Genomic DNA, 13,574 nt, shown 5'->3' with positions numbered 1-13,574 from the left:
CGGGAAAAATTTAATTTTGAAATTAAGAATGTTAAAATACTTTATAAATACAAAATTTCTAGAACAAACTATCAAACAACTTCATATGTGGATGGTTTTCAAACCTATTCTTTCTATTGAATTTCATTTATTAACTAGACTAAATACACAACAGGCTAAAGATTGTTTGAGTTTTACTTTCTTCCTTCAGGCCAGCAGTTCAAGATTTAGGCAATTCTCATTGGATAATGTACACATTCTACGACTTTGTAGTCGTTGCCTGTAGGTGGCATTGTTATTCAATCGAGCGGATTCCAAATAATTGTAATTTTTAGGCCATAGGTATTACAATTATGCGTATGATGCATTGTCGCCTTTATTAACAATAATGTCATTGTAACAATAACAATGATAATCATTATAAAAATGAAATTTATTATATCGGTAATGATAAATTGATGTTAAAAGTATCATTATCATTGTTTATCATTACCAAAATAATTATTGTTATTGTTAAATTAATGTGTAGTAGAACATTAAATCTATATTAACAACTTTTTAATTAAAAAAATGTTAAACTTTAACTATATATACATAAAAAATTTTAAATCCCCATTGATAAGCTAGTTAATTGATTGAAACCGAGAGTTTACACGGCTCAGTCACGTTAAGTTTTTAATGCTACTAGCTACTATGAGAGAAACAGAATTTTAATTTTTTGTTAGGATTTGATTTTCAAAATTAACGAACAAATAACCTTTTATATGATAATAGCTTTACCTGCATTAATTAATTTATTTACATATTTCTAATTTTGCGCGGGAAAAGTTCAATTATAAAATTAAGAATGTATTAAGAGGCGAGCAAAAATTACACTTAACAAAAAGATATGAAATCCGAACAAAAACAGTTTCACTGTTAAAAATTGCGCCAAGTCCACGTTCATAAAACTCATCTCAATAACATCTGCACTTTGCAAAAAAATAAGACTAGTTACAATAATTTTCATTCTATACAAAAAAAAGTTAAATACAAAAAATACCAAGAAACCGTCATAATGTTGAAAAAATTGAAAAAATTTGTTGAAAATTTAAAAATTAAGAAAAAATTTTTTTATCGTACTTGGCGCGCGTCATTGAGTACCCCAAATTTTTTCGAATGAATTTCAACCCGAGAAAAAACGATTTCGCTTGAATTTATGGAATGTAAATATGTATAATTATATTATATATATATATATATATATATATATATATATATATATATATATATATATATATATATATATATATATATATATATATATTATATCTTATCAGCTCTAATTATATAATATATGATTTCATACATTGTTATGTTTATAGATTCACATCAGTGAATCCGTCATTAAGCTTTCATGAAGAAACTTGATCATGCTTCGTTTAATGGGGATCCGTTTTTGTCAAACTCGGGCCAGGGGCAGCAGCATAGATCATTTTTGTCGCGCAAATATTTGAAGTTAATAATAGTGACTGTTATGTGCTTACAAAAAAATGGATAAAGAAAACAAATATTTTACCTGGAATGTTGAACAATTAAAGCATGAATTAAAAAGACGTGGACTTCGTACCACAGGTAAAAAAAAATTTACAAGAACGGTATGTAAATATTAAATTTCGGTAATTAACCTAACAATATCGTATGTCATTACAATATTTAATTAGCGAATTAATAACAAAATTTATTTAATTAAAAAAAAAAGTTACTATTACTAATTATGCAGGTTAATTTTTGCGGATGAGAATGAAGGTTTTTTCCAATTACATCAACAAGATCCTGATGCAGTATTCTGGACACCAGACAATACGCATTATAAAGATATTAATGCCGCAACTAAAATTCCTTTAATAACCAAGGAACGAGTAGAACTTTTTTTGCAGAGGTTCATAATGATAATAATACGCATGATTTAATTGACAGAATGTATGACAATGTAACAAAGAGTAAATTTTTTTTGCAGGTATGATGTGCTGAAAAATCTTGGCAAAGAAATGTACAAAAATCGATATCTTCTTCATGCCAGGATAGCACAAAGTAACAGCTCAATTTTCATTCAAGGACATTGTTTGGCCCAAATGAAAAAATCAGTACAATATAAATGTGATATTCAAATGTCCAATACTGGTTTTATGGAAGGGACTCATTGCGAATGTGCTGTAGGTGGTGGTGATACAGCTCATTGTAAACACGTCGCAGTACTTCTTTGGGCAATGGAAGAAATGGTAATTGGATTGATATTACAAATCTTAGCAATAATTTAGTTTTCATGACTAGAAAATTGTACCTTAACAATTTTGGTTGTTACTTTTAGGGTAGAGATAAGAAAATTACTTTGAGAACAGTTTGTACTCAAAAACTTCAATCATTCCATAAGCCGGCAAAATCTTTTTTTGGCTCGCCCATCAAAGCTGAATTGTTGCCAAAAAAAAATCAAAATCTTGAACCATTTTCGGATCCAGTCGTTTTAGATTCAAGTATTATGAACAAACAATTGTACTGCGAAAAGCAACGCAATCGAGCAATAAATTTTGCTGCAACTAACCGAACAACGATGCCATTCCTTCGTCTGTTCGAACCAGCTAATATATATTGTGCAATTTGGGACCATGACTACACAAATGTGAATCCAGAAGAGCAGCTGTTAAATGAATTTAAACTACTGTCAATAACCACTGATGATATAAAAAAAATTGAAGAAGAAACAAGAGAGCAAAGTCGAAGTAAAAGTTGGTTTAAATATCGTCAAAATAGAATCACAGTCAGTAATTTTTATAAATGCTGCATAATTCGAGATGAAGAAGCCGAAGTACAATTTTCTACTAGCTTGATTAATCAAGAAACGTTTAAATCAAAGTCTACAGATTGGGGTAAAGAAAATGAAAGTAAAGCGCTGGAAATCTACGAATCCATTGGTATTAAAATAGATAAATGCGGACTATTTATAAGTCCAACTCACCCTTTTTTAGGAGCTTCTCCAGATGGGCTCATAGGAAATGACACAGTAGTAGAAGTTAAGTGTCCTTATTCCCGTAGATTCTCTCCTATAACGGAAAAAACTTTGCCATACCTGTATCTTGACGAAAGAAACAATTTACAATTAAAAAAAAACCATCTGTACTACTACCAAATTCAAGGCCAGCTTTTTGTTACAGGCAGATACATTGCAAATTTTATAGTATATACAACAATTGAAACAATTGTTATAACTATTCGCCGTGATGACAACTTCATAACATTAATGGTTCAACGTTTAGCAAAATTCTTTGAGTATTATTTTCGTGTTGCTATTTTAGATCGTTATTTATATAAAAATTAGAGTACTATTTTTAAAAAGTAAAAAAGAAGCAATGAAAATTTACGTTTTATATAAAAGTTAGTGTATTAATAATCATATTTATATTTTCTTATAAAAAGTATAATTATTGTTATATTAGTTATACAGCAGAACTGAATCGTTTTAAATATACAAATTTTAATTACAAAATAAAATGTACACGAAATAAATGTAAGTTAATTGTTTATTAAAATTTTCCAAGTGTGTCTCCTTTGTCTTGGAGATATCATTTTATGCGGCCGAGTTAACAACAGATTCACGAAAGTTGCATAATATTAGACATATAGAAAAAATTTTCGTAGCTAGACGCGTATAATTTGGATTCAAAGGTTCTCGTAAGATTTTATAAGTTTTTGTCAGCCGAATTAATCGTTCAATGTGTACCCGTTTCGATGCTAATTTGCGATCGGATAATACTCTCACACTTGGAAGTTGTTTACCTTTCAAAAAGTGAGGTATATTGACAGTTACTCCCTGTGATTCAAAAATATCTTGCACATTAAAACCACGATCTGCCATTACGGAATCACCTTTTTGAAATTTTTTAACGAGATCCGATCTTTCTACTATTTGTCTATCACTTGTACTACCTCCATACGCTGCAGAATGATAGCATAAAATGCCATCAGGCGATCCTCCCACTAATACTTTCACAGTATTTTTGTTCTTATATGTGCTAAATGTAGCTTGTTGAGCTATTGGATTTGATGGCTTATCAATGGGTATTTCAATAGCATCAACAATGACTCTTGTTGATGGATATAACTTTTTAAATCCTTCTGGCATATAAAAGTCGACAACTTCTCGGGATGGCCAAATATCTATCAATGACCAAAGCTGGTAAATCATATGGATCCAAGTATTAAAAATATTGCGGATAACAGCTTCACTAATTCCAAAATAGATACTCAATCCAAAATCTGGAATATTTCTTCGTAACTTCATAAGTATCAACAAAAACATGTCCTCAGGTTCTACAGAGTTAACTTGACCTTTAACATATTTAATGCGATCAACATAATCATTTAATGTACCATACACAAATTGAAATTTGGCATAATTTCCTAATCCAGTATAGTAATGTATTACATCATCTCGGTGAGAAATTGATTGAACAGATAAAGGTCCACGGCCAACTTGGATACCAACTGAACTAAAACATTTTTTTCTCTCACGGCAGAAGATTTTTGTTTTTTTACTTCCAACGATTTTACATGATTTGATTCCATGTAATCTGCATTAGTACTTTCTGACAATGGCAATGAATAGACCTCTTCTTCCATTTGTACATCGATATTATAGTAATCAGTGGTTATGTATGACATGCTTGAGATTGTTGAGCAATCTTGAATATGAGTTAATGCAAATGGCTCTTCAATTTGATGATCTATCAATGTTTCTTTATTTATTGGTGAACTTCGAAGCTCTATTTTTTTTTTTGTAGCTCAGTAATTTCATTATTTTCATTTGATGATGATGGTACTGATGATATACAATTCTTTATCGGCGATTCGACCAAACTGTTGGCAATATTTTCAGAGATATTTATTGGATCATCTAAAAGCGACAAAGGCAATGATGATGATGAATTATTAGAATCTTCTTCGAAAAGAGCTTTCCAAATTTTTTCAGAACGCCTTGATTTTTCTGCTTCAAGCTCCAACATAAGTGTTGGTACAGCATTAGGTTTTAAGTACTTCTTGGATGTTGTGACTCCTAAAAAAAACCACCTATTAAAGTTACTTGATACGGATATTAAATTACTACAATATAAATCTACGTTAAATAAATTAATTTCATACCTGTATAAAAACTCTCTTTTTTTTTCAATAATTAAATCTTTTTCGAAATGGATCGAACATAACCTTGATGATTTTGATGATTGAAAATTGACACTTATGGCTTTTTCCCAAAGAATCCGACGTTTTTCGTTTTTTGGAAAAATAAAAGTAGCTTTTCCTTTACAAAAAGGAACTGAACACTTTCCCATTATTTGGTATTAATTATATTGTTAAATTATTTTTTTCACAATGACTTATCAACACGTGTTCACTCCAAAACATTAAGTATACCCGGGAAAAAATGATCAGACCTGATCAGACATGAACAGGCATGAGTCTTCAGCCCTGATCAGACATGAAAAATGACCATGCCTGATCAGGCATGAATTGACCTGATCAGGCCTGATCAGACATGGTCAGGTCTGAAAACCCATTACTATTTTTAATTAATTATTTTGCTTAATTTTATGGTTGTAGTACTTGATAGAGTCGTACGCAATTCTCTATAATAAAATAAAATAAAAAAAAAAATAATTACATATTATTGTAAGGATGTAACACCAGCGGTCAACCATCCAACTACCAACCATGCTCAATGCTGTTTAACTCTGGTGTTATCCGTTTGCCTTGAATTTCCCGCCTGCTGTGCTGCTATATTAGATGTAACAATTCTATGAAGTACATAGAGTATCGAATAAGTTTATGATAAATATAATGTTAAAATTGGTTTTATAATACACTAGTCACAAAAATTAAGGGATATAAAAAAAATTCCAAATTTTTTGGTGATTTTCAGCGAGCTGTAACTCCGAGGAAAATGATCGCACAGAAAAAAAAAAAAAAGCAAATTGTAGCTCCAAGTGTCTAGTTTTTAGATATGACCATGAAAATTTTTTGTCATCGTCAGGTCTGGAGAAATCCTAAGAAAACTACTGAAAAAAAATTTTTCGAAATTTTTTTTCGTCTTAAAAAAGGTCTACGGGCTTCAAAAAAATTTTTTCGATTGTTTCGTTTAAAAGCTCTTTTAGTAAATTTAATACCCTTTAATTTGACGTAATCAAAAAGCCTGTACGATAATTTGCCGCGGAGTTATCGTCAATCAAAGCAAAAAGTTTTTTTACTTTGGAAATCAATAACTCTGGAAATAATGACCTTATAGGAAATAGAAGGAGGGTTTTGAAAACTACACAATATTCTCTATAAGAAAACGTAAACCGCTTTTGAAGAAAAAATTTTTTTGAATTGAAAACTCGGACTGAAAAAAAGACAAAAATTCGCATAATTAAGGATATTTGGATAACTTGGTATAACTTTGGATAAAATGGATGAACGAAGGATATCGTTGGTAATTTTTAACTTCAAAGTGTCCCCTAAAATCCCTAAGAAATTCAAAGCGCTGCGATTTTTTGTTCATAGTGCCCAGAAGCTTCAAATTCTGTGTTTTCGCAAAAATCACCATTATGAGCAATTTTGTGATTTTTATTCATTTTTCCATTGAAAAAAATTTTTTTCAAAATTCTTTATTTTTTCGATCAAAGAGATTGATTTTTCAAGAAATTTGAAAAAAAAATTTCAATTTTTTCGAAAATTTTTTCGAAATTTTCTCAATTTTTTCGACTGTTGTTTTACCGCCGGCATTAGCGTTACCCAAAGCGTACCACGTGGAGGTTGCTCGCTCGGATTTACGCTTCTCACACACACACGTGTGTGTGTGTGTGTGTCTTTGTCTGCGTGTTTGTCTGTTTGCAGCTGCCGAATGACCTCTGTACGCACGGCAGTAACTGCTCAGTACCGTGTATTGCCACCTCTGTTCCGAATCACAGCTCGTTAACGCTCTTGCATGTTGATGCATCGTCGAATATCACGTTGCGAAATTCCTTGCCAACAACGTAACAACGCTTGAGTCAACTGATGAAGATTGTGCAGTTGCGGATAGTCTCGCCGCAATCGACGCCCAAGCATGTCCCAAACATGCTCAATTGGGTTCAAATCAGGACTCATCGCTGGATGATTAAGCGTTGTTACGTTGTTGGCGCGGAGAAAAGTTCGCGTACGAACTGCAGTGTGAGGACGAGCATTATCCTGCATCAAAATGAACCGTCTTGCCCCCATGCGTGTGCGCATAGGCAGGACGTGTGGCTCCAGAATTTCGTCGACGTACCTATCGGCAGTCAACGTCCCACGAACGATGACCAACGGGGTTCTGGTATTGAAGGACACGCCTGCCCACACCATGACTGATCCACCATTGAAAGCTGTAACTGGTCTCGTAAAACCATCCCGATCTCGTTCTCCACGACGGCGCCAAACGAGAGATCGTCTATCGCTGCCATGAAGACAAAATCGAGATTCGTCAGTCCATAATACACTGGTCCACTGTCTACGACCCCAATGGTGATGATCATGAGCATAGGCCAATCGGGCTCGGCGATGTCGTGGAGTGAGCATAGGCACGCGATTTGCGCGTCTAGCGCGTAGTCCTTGCTCTCGAAAGCGATTTCGAACCGTCGATGCCGATATGTGTTGTTGGGGAGGACGTTGTCGACGATTGCGAAATTGATGAGCGATCGTGTGGGCATGCGCAGTAGGGTTTCGACGAGCTTCTCGAATGATAGCTCGATCATCACGCTCGGTAGTGATTCGTAGTCTACCTTGACCCGGACGACGATCGTAACTTTGAGTCGCGTTAAATCGGGCATAGGCCCGACTGATAACGGACTGGCTCACTCCCATAGAAGCTGCTACTTCCACCTGACTGTAGCCCTCTTGAAGGAGGGTAACAATGCGAGCCACATCTGTGGCAGCTAAATGTCGACGAGGCATATCAAAAGGTGATTATCAAAGAAAAGCTTACATAAAATTCACGTAAGGAATTTAGGCTAAAAAGAAAACGTAAAATTCAAGTTTTGTGTGAGGAAAAGCCGAACTCCGCGGGGGTATATCAATTTGTTTTTATTGAATTTTTAAAATGAGATTTAAAACTAAGGCAGTTGTAGCCGACAGAAAAAATTGAGTTAATTTTTTTAACAATAGTGAAGCATTCTGAAGACGATAAAAAAAAAAATTAAAAAAAAATTTTTGATAAAAAAATTTCGAAAAAAATTTTCGAAAAAAATTGAAAATTTTTTTTTTTTTTTTTTTCAAATTTCTTGAAAAATCAATCTCTTTGATCGAAAAAATAAAGAATTTTGAAAAAAAAAATTTTTTTCAATGGAAAAATGAATAAAAATCACAAAATTGCTCATAATGGTGATTTTTGCGAAAACACAGAATTTGAAGCTTCTGGGCACTATGAACAAAAAATCGCAGCGCTTTGAATTTCTTAGGGATTTTAAGGGACACCTTGAAGTTAAAAATTACCAACGATATCCTTCGTTCATCCATTTTATCCAAAGTTATACCAAGTTATCCAAATATCCTTAATTATGCGAATTTTTGTCTTTTTTCAGTCCGAGTTTTCAATTCAAAAAAATTTTTTCTTCAAAAGCGGTTTACGTTCTCTTATAGAGAATATTGTGTAGTTTTCAAAACCCTCCTTCGATTTCCTATACGGTCATTATTTCCAGAGTTATTGATTTCCAAAGTCAAAAAAACTTTTTGCTTTGATTGACGATAACTCCGCGGCAAATTATCGTACAGGCTTTTTGATTACGTCAAATTAAAGGGTATTAAATTTACTAAAAGAGCTTTTAAACGAAACAATCGAAAAAATTTTTTGAAGCCCGTAGACCTTTTTAAGACGAAAAAAATTTCGAAAAATTTTTTTCAGTAGTTTTCTTAGGATTTCTCCAGACCTGACGATGACAAAAATTTTCATGGTCATATCTAAAAACTAGACACTTGGAGCTACAATTTGCTTTTTTTTTTTTTTCTGTGCGATCATTTTCCTCGGAGTTACAGCTCGCTGAAAATCACCAAAAAATTTGGAATTTTTTTTATATCCCTTAATTTTTGTGACTAGTGTATTTTAAAAGTACTGTTCAGGTGGATTTTGTAATATTGATTGTTGCTGACCTTACGAATGTTCTTGAAATGAAGAACTAATTCTTGCTTATAAAGACATTTTCTTACTATAACGTTGGTGTGCTGAAAAAACAGATTGAGTAAAGCTACTGTTTATCCCTGATTTTGAAGTTAACTTATTATGATTTATTGAATAAGAAAATTGGATACGAGTTGTTTATAGATGACTGAGAACGAAAACGAAACTTTTTTGATGTGATTTTATATTTAATAATTTAGCAGCAGTATTTACAAAGTCACGATTTTATCATTTAGAATTAAAGTTTAAAGACAATTTACTATTGATTTTTATGAAAAATCACAGATTTTTTTTCTATTTATACAATAAGTAGCGTTCAGATTTAAAAAAAAAAAATTAAGTTATTAAAAAGAAAAAGCATATAGAATACTTTGCATAATTATACGTACAACTTTGGAAAATGTAATAGTAATTAATTCAAAACTACCAAAAATTATCTCTAATGCAATGTTAAATCGGTAAATCTACTACGTAAATCAGAAGAGACTTTGTACTTGACATTTGACACTTGTGGTATCTGAGGTACTACCTTAACATGGTATAACGCACAACTATCTTCTCTGATTTAAAATCCAGTTCCATATTTATAAATTTCCAAACTTATAAATTTATTCATCATTTTTAGTGACAAATATAAAAAAAAATACTACTCTTAATATAAAACATAAGCTCAAATTTTAGAAAATTGTAAATAAATTCCTTTTTTTGGAGCCAGCAAAAAACTTCGAGGATTTACTTCATAAGGTATTTCTGTTTTGTTACACACGTCTACTCTGAAATGCTGGAGAATTTTGATGAGACCAACTTTAGTTTGATGATTCGCAAATCTCGCACCTGAAAAATGTATTTGATTACATAAAGGTAGATTTTGAACTAATAATCTGGCAAGTGTAAATGATAATTACCAATACAATTCCGCGGTCCGTCGCCAAAAGCAAGAAAACTCATAGGACGCCCCTTTATAAGTTCTTCTTCAGAAAATCTCTCAGGATCAAACCGTTCAGGATCTCCGTAAATCGCTGGATCGCGATGAATCGCCATCACAGGAATCATTACTCTTATGTCCTTTCTTATTGTGACATTCGTATTATTAAAAGTGTAGTTCGCGTCTGCTCGTCTTACCAAGAATGTTGCTGGAGGATATTTCCTCAATGTTTCTGGAATTAAATTAGTTTCTATCATTTCTATTTAAGCCGTCGCCAAAAGCGAAGAGGTCAAAAACTTTTTCATAACCCAAGAAAAGTTTATGGTGTGGTTGGACTCTGGGCTCCGGTTTCTCACCATAATTTTTTTAACCGAAAAAATTCAAACAGAAGAAATCAAAATTTATAAAATGAGATAAATACATACAATTACACAGCAGAAACCATCAGAATTTAAACTTGAAAAAACTAAGCTCCATGAATAGATGGATCGAATTATTTTTGGTTTATTTTTTCAATCTACGTAAAAACCGTAGCTCCCAAAAATTTTTTATTTAAAAATTTGTAAACTACAAACTTTTAAGCTTCACCATTCATTCTTGAAACTCTCGGTATAGTTATTCATTGCTAATATATAGCCTGCCAAAAAATAATGAAGAAATCGGAAATTTTATTAGCTTGCTCAATTTTTGAAAGAAGTGTCTCTGGAGATATAATTTTTATTTATCACGGTCAGTTTTCGAATTTGAATTTCCGTGATTACTGCTTATGTCATTGTATGTATTCACATTATTTTATATCTTCTAATTTTATTATTAAACATCTAAATATCTATATTTATTATTAAATATCTCGCTTTCCAAACGGTCAAAAATTCTAAAACTTCGAGATTTAGTAGTAAAAGTTATTTTTAAACTGTAAAAAAAATAACAGAATTTGTCGGAAAATAGTTGAATGGACAAAACAACCTCAAAGTTCTGAATCATATTTTTTAACGTGATCGCATGTTTTGCTTTTCTTGAAAATTATCCATCAAAGTTACTACTTCTTTAACATTATTTATAAAAACAGAATAATCGTGTGGTTGATATTTTCTGATGGAATTCTTTCAAGTGTTGCGTCCGAAGAATCTTTTGATATTTTTATTTAATTATATTTTTTTTCTCTCTTCAGAAAGTAGTTATTTTCTAGTTTAAACTTCCGGCGACCATAAAATCTAATCTTCATTCTTAAAAAAAAAAAAAAAAAAAAAAAATATATATATATATATCTAAAACAAACAGCTAATGCATCTTCAATGACCTTCGTCTAAGACCCTTTTAAAACTTTTACAGGGGTCATAAAAGGGCTCTGATTAAAAGGACAGGGTACTTCCCCGAAGAAAAGAAAATCGAAAAAATATCTTATCCAAATGTGCATTTAAGATAGCATTAACAAATATGATAAACTAAGACCATTTTTTTATTTTTTTTTTAGACAAATAATTTTAGGCTTATCTGAAATATAAAAATAAAACTTTATTTCTACAATAAATTTTAATTTTTAAAACTATTCTTTCAAATTAACTAATATAATTTAAAAAAAAAAAAAAAACGAAGAATTTACAATAAAACATTGTTTCTAAAATTATTTAAAAAATGATGTCTATAACAATATCTAAAGCTTCACATTCATTAACAAACGATATCTATTTGTGGAATAAAATGAGGGAATCATCTAAAACCAAATTTTTAATTAATTATGTAAGCTTTACTATTAAGATAAAACTAATTTTAAATTTAAGTTATAATTTTAAGAGTATTCTTAACTAAATAGAATAAAATAACATGTACATGCCGGCATGAGTGTGGGTGCGCACACACACAGGCCTGCATCAGGGTGTGTCCTGTTCGCTTTTCCTAAGGGGATGGGACTAGAGTCCGGAAAATGTATCCTCATTGGAGGGAAGTCCTATCGGGACTTATACAATTAGGGTATGACCACCAAACTATATAAGGAGACGTTTTTCACAAAAACGGCCACTACGGCTATCACGTCTACGATTTCTACTACTAGTTTTTAGAGAGTCCGCTAAACGGATCAACGTCTAGCAATTTTTTGAGTTCTCGGTGAACGGTCCAATCACTACAAAAAAAATTTTTGAGTTCGGCTATTATAAAAATTTTTGTTTTCAAGTGGTTCAAAATTTTGTTTAAACTGTTCTTCCTAAATTTTTCAAAAGGTGGTCATTCCGTTATATATTCTGAAAAAATAAGGTACTGTACTAATTATAAATTGTTTACTGTTCAATTGGATTAGTTTAAAATTTTGTCTTTTGAAAAGAATAAGTATTGTTCAATTAGATTAGTTTAAAATTTTGTCTTTACGTACTTTAAATGTAATAATTGGTCACTCTGTTTATATTTTGAAAAGAATAAGTATTGTTCAATTAGATTAATTTAAAATTTTGTCTTTATGTATTTTAAATGTAATCAGCCCGTGTTGAATATATTTTGCAATCGAAAATTCTAGTCGTATCTATCAACTTAACCTTTCCAGACAAAGTTAAAATTAAGATCTCGGTCTATAGGCCGAAAGGCTTGGGCCGAAAATAAATTAATTAATTAGGTCCCAAGTTGGACGTAACACAAGAATATTCTGTGTAAAATTTTAAACTTTGACGTAAGTTTTAAAAAAGTTATGGATTTAAGTCTCAAACTATCCCGAGTCAAAATTCGAGTTCTGTTTTAACCGTAAAAATGTCCAAACTCTTTGAAGTCTACAATATGTCACTAAAAATCAAGTCTGTTTTGACCGTACAAGACGATATCGGAGAATAAGTACGGTTAAACCAGACGTACGCAGGTCTGTTTTGAACGTAAAAATTTCCAAAAGTATAATATTATCATTATTAATATTATTATTATTATTATTATTATTATGTTATTAAATGTTCAGGGGGGGTTATCCCCGGAGTCCGATTTTCCGAGGGCCCAGCCTGAGCTCCATCCGTTACTGCTGGACCACTCCGCACAACAAGGTGGTTAGCGATCACAGCAGGCCAAAGTCATTTCCCTAAGTAATCATTATTAATATTATTATTATACTTGTCATCTTGTTGATTATTATTATTTTCCTTGCCATCTTGTAGTTTTTAAGCGCGAAAATTCAAATTAATAAAAAACAAATTTTTATGGAAAGTTGACATTTAAAAATTAAAAATAAATAATAATAATAAGAATAATAATAATATTAACCTCTGAAAAATGTTTTTTTTTTTTTTTTTTTTTTTTTTTTTTTCAAAAATTTGGATTTAAAAAAAAATTATTCTATTCTAAATTCAGCTTAGTTCACATAATTTCCCTGCACAAAGTTGTTAAATATATAAGATTCGTAGGTAATTGTTTAGTTTTACGTTTTTAAAAGTAAACTAGTTGTCGCAATTTAAATGTTAACTTGAATTTTTATTCTGATAGAAAATCGGCAATAAAATTTAT

The 13,574-nt window shown here is 31.3% G+C and overlaps 3 protein-coding genes across 3 annotated transcripts; 1 reads left to right on the top strand and 2 right to left on the bottom strand.

Annotated features, from left to right (window-relative positions):
- Positions 1 to 1,972: 1,972 nt before the first annotated feature.
- On the top strand, positions 1,973 to 3,334 carry LOC141526002 (uncharacterized). Its single transcript, XM_074240713.1, has 2 exons — positions 1,973 to 2,240; positions 2,330 to 3,334. Exons 1-2 carry the CDS (start codon positions 2,010 to 2,012, stop codon positions 3,332 to 3,334), a joined length of 1,236 nt encoding a protein of 411 aa, XP_074096814.1. The 5' UTR covers positions 1,973 to 2,009.
- Positions 3,335 to 3,581: 247 nt separating this feature from the next.
- Positions 3,582 to 4,315, bottom strand: LOC141526001 (uncharacterized). The gene has a single exon (XM_074240712.1). The coding sequence runs from the start codon at positions 4,313 to 4,315 to the stop codon at positions 3,584 to 3,586; it is 732 nt and encodes a 243-aa protein (XP_074096813.1). The 3' UTR covers positions 3,582 to 3,583.
- Positions 4,316 to 9,390: 5,075 nt separating this feature from the next.
- Positions 9,391 to 11,527, bottom strand: LOC141526004 (putative cytochrome P450 6a14). The gene is made up of 2 exons (XM_074240715.1): positions 10,081 to 11,527; positions 9,391 to 10,009 (listed from the first exon to the last, which is right to left on the bottom strand). The coding sequence occupies exons 1-2, from the start codon at positions 10,355 to 10,357 to the stop codon at positions 9,846 to 9,848; spliced, it is 441 nt and encodes a 146-aa protein (XP_074096816.1). The 5' UTR covers positions 10,358 to 11,527; the 3' UTR covers positions 9,391 to 9,845.
- Between the last annotated feature and the right edge of the window lie 2,047 nt (positions 11,528 to 13,574).

The sequence above is a fragment of the Cotesia typhae genome, unplaced genomic scaffold (assembly GCF_013202065.1).
Source record: "Cotesia typhae breed Kobodo isofemale line unplaced genomic scaffold, CoteBio_Ctyphae contig_30, whole genome shotgun sequence".
In the NCBI taxonomy this organism is placed as follows: Eukaryota; Metazoa; Arthropoda; class Insecta; order Hymenoptera; family Braconidae; genus Cotesia; species Cotesia typhae.
This window is presented reverse-complemented; position numbering and strand designations above follow the sequence as displayed.